General features: G+C 32.0%; 1 protein-coding gene across 1 annotated transcript; it reads left to right on the forward strand.

Moving 5' to 3' along the window:
- Positions 1-337: 337 nt before the first annotated feature.
- On the forward strand, positions 338-2498 carry LOC145128968 (GDSL esterase/lipase At2g38180-like). Its single transcript, XM_079063731.1, has 6 exons — positions 338-519; positions 813-890; positions 1000-1140; positions 1267-1343; positions 1442-1579; positions 2226-2498. The coding sequence occupies exons 1-6, from the start codon at positions 409-411 to the stop codon at positions 2374-2376; spliced, it is 696 nt and encodes a 231-aa protein (XP_078919857.1). The 5' UTR covers positions 338-408; the 3' UTR covers positions 2377-2498.
- Positions 2499-2870: the final 372 nt, after the last annotated feature.

Consider the following 2870-nt stretch of genomic DNA (forward strand, 5'->3'; position numbering starts at 1 on the left):
AGGACCATTATAAAGTGATGTTCCAAATGATAATACTTTCCGATAATTATTCTATTAAATAACTGAATATTTTGTGATATTTTTTCATAGACGATTATTTTGTGTGTAAACACTTCTCATTGTAGATATCTCAACTCCTATCCCTATTTTAATACATACATAATCTTACAAGATCAAACCGATATCAAATGAATAATCAGTTGTTTTTAGACACAATTATTTATTATAATCAAATTAATCATATGACTTATTGGCTCCAAAATTAAATATACTTCTTCTACATGTTGGTGTTAGGTGGCATATGGTCTGCACTTCCACACTATAAAATCCACGCGCGATACCCCCACAACATATCACTTGTTAACTGGTGAAGTAATCTGAGGTTAATTACAAGTAGAACTTGAAACAATGGTTGGACCAGCAAGGCCACAGTTTGTGTTGTTCGGTTCCTCAATAGTTCAACTTGGCTTTCTTCTAGATGGTTGGGCTTCGGATCTTGCACACTATTACGCTCGCAAGGTTTATATTTGAAATCTGATTTATTTCTTGTGTTCGATTGTGATTTAGTACACCTGTAGATTTCTAAAGTAATGTATAATCACTTATATATATCCATGATGATATAAACTAGCCCAATAACCTGATATTCAACTTAAAACCGTGATGGGGATAGATGCATGGAAGTGAAAATTACATTCTTTATTGAATCTCAATCTTTATGAGACAATAAATGTGATTAGTTGTACGATATTTGTATCATGTATTTTTGTCATTTCTGGACATAAATCTCTCTTCACTTGCGAATGATATAGGCAGACATATTCATGCGAGGATATTCTGGTTGGAATTCAAGGCAAGCGCTAGAAGTTGTGAAACAAGTTTTCCCAAAGGTAATTTCTTTGGTTTAGTTGCCAACTCAAAACCAAATTCATATTATGGTTTTCCAATATGTATTTGAAACATTGTTCTTTTAATTTTCTTTTTCTTATTTAATTTCAGGATGATGCAGTAAAACCATCTCTGGTGATTGTTTATTTTGGAGGTAACGATTCAGTACTTTATGATCCAGATGTCCCAAGTTCTCATGTACCACTTGATGAATATGTTCAAAACATGAGGAACATTGCTACCTATCTACAGGTACATTTTCACATAATATATTGTGATATGAACATATAATTATCATTTACTAGTATTAATAGAAAGGCACATTAGTATACATCCTTAAGTTAATTGATTTTAATACAACCAACTCTTTCTTACCAGAGCCTTTCAGAGACCACACGCCTAATATTTCTTACTGCCCCTCCAGTAAACGAGGAACAAATGAAAGAAGTTCTAGGGTGATTATATATTACTATCCTGAGTTTTTTTATCATTTAATATTCCTTCTAATTAACAATTCTCGTTTGATCTTACAACTGCCCTTCTATAAAACCAGTATTGAGAATCGCAAAAATGAACTGTGCGGAATATACTCTGATGCTTGTCTAGCCTTATGCAAAGAAATGAATATCAAGGCTATTGATCTTTTCACCTTAATTCAACAACGACCTGACTGGTTGACAACCAGCTTTCTGTAAGTAAATATGCTTTATTTGTTCCTAAATTTTAGTTTATCTTTTCATTTATTAGTGTATGTTTAGACAAGTATGTTGCTACTTCTTTTGTTATCGTCTGCACTTCATAGGGACATGACCTAATATATGGGTATTTCTTTATTATTTACTACAAAAAGAACGACTTAATAAAAAAAGCAAAAAGCAAGAAAAATGAGGTTGTCCCCATTAAGTCCCAACTTTTAACAAATTTGTTATCAATATGGAAACATACTTTACTCTTTCTATCAATATGGCAATGTACTTTATCTTTTACCCATAATAGCAACGTACATATGTTTTGCTTACCGTTCCTAGCAACATACTCATATTAGCTTTTTGTTACAACATGAATTTGAAGAAAGGGTAATTCAATGATTTAAATTGATTTATTTTTTATATGATCAATAACAAAAACAATATTTTATTAAAAAAGAACGCTTAATCATAAAATTGAGAACAGGAACCAGATTTTAGAACCAGGAATTTCAGTTCCAAAGTTGGTCGAGTATTGGTACCAATATTAGTATCATTATCAATATCAGTCTTGCGGCCTCAGTCTTGTTGCATAGCTTATTGAATACAAACACTTGATATATTTTCTAGTAATTGTGTTCATGATGACAGAGATGGGATACATTTTACAGCAGCTGCGAGTGCAACAGTGGCAAGTGAGATACGACTAGCAATTTTTCAAGCTGACTGGACACCGAGTTTGCGTTGGGATTTGTTGCCTACCGAATTTGATGTCGTTGTTGCTGCCAGTGCCGTAGGTTAAGATTTGTTTAGGTTTATTGAATAAAATGTGAGGTTTAATGACAAAAATAATGTTTAGTATGTTTGTGGGTTTATGTTGTTTTCTTCCCTATTGTTGGTTTGGATTAATTATGTCTTTGCCTATGGAGTTTGTTGATTGGTCTTGATGGCAGTGCCATGAGGACTAACATGTTGAAATCTGTACTTTAAATTTTTCGAATACAATTTGAGTTTACGTGACAAAAAAAGGTTTTTGGTATGTTGTTAGTTTAGGCTCTTTTTATTCATAGATATATGACTTAATCCAGATCTGGTAAATGATATATTGGTAAATAATATATGAGTTAATACAATTATAGATATGATGATCACAAATAACAATACCAAGAAGATATATATAGTTGGAAACTCTTATATGTGTGGAAAACCACAAGCACAACTTGATAGATTAATGAAACTCGACTATAAAGTAGTAGGTTACATGGCTGAAAATGCAAGGAGAATGAGAAAAAAAGA

This window comes from Lactuca virosa, chromosome 8 (genome assembly GCF_052849685.1).
Source record: "Lactuca virosa cultivar CGN04683 chromosome 8, Lactuca_virosa_CGN04683_v6, whole genome shotgun sequence".
Taxonomy (NCBI): Eukaryota; Viridiplantae; Streptophyta; class Magnoliopsida; order Asterales; family Asteraceae; genus Lactuca; species Lactuca virosa.

Bases quoted from the DNA above. Each gene is read 5' to 3' on its own strand.
- LOC145128968 (XM_079063731.1), top strand. From the start codon at position 409: ATGGTTGGACCAGCAAGGCCACAGTTTGTGTTGTTCGGTTCCTCAATA. The intron at 520-812 runs GTTTATATTTGA...CGAATGATATAG, and splicing joins CACACTATTACGCTCGCAAG to GCAGACATATTCATGCGAGG. The intron at 1,580-2,225 runs GTAAGTAAATAT...TCATGATGACAG, and splicing joins TGGTTGACAACCAGCTTTCT to AGATGGGATACATTTTACAG.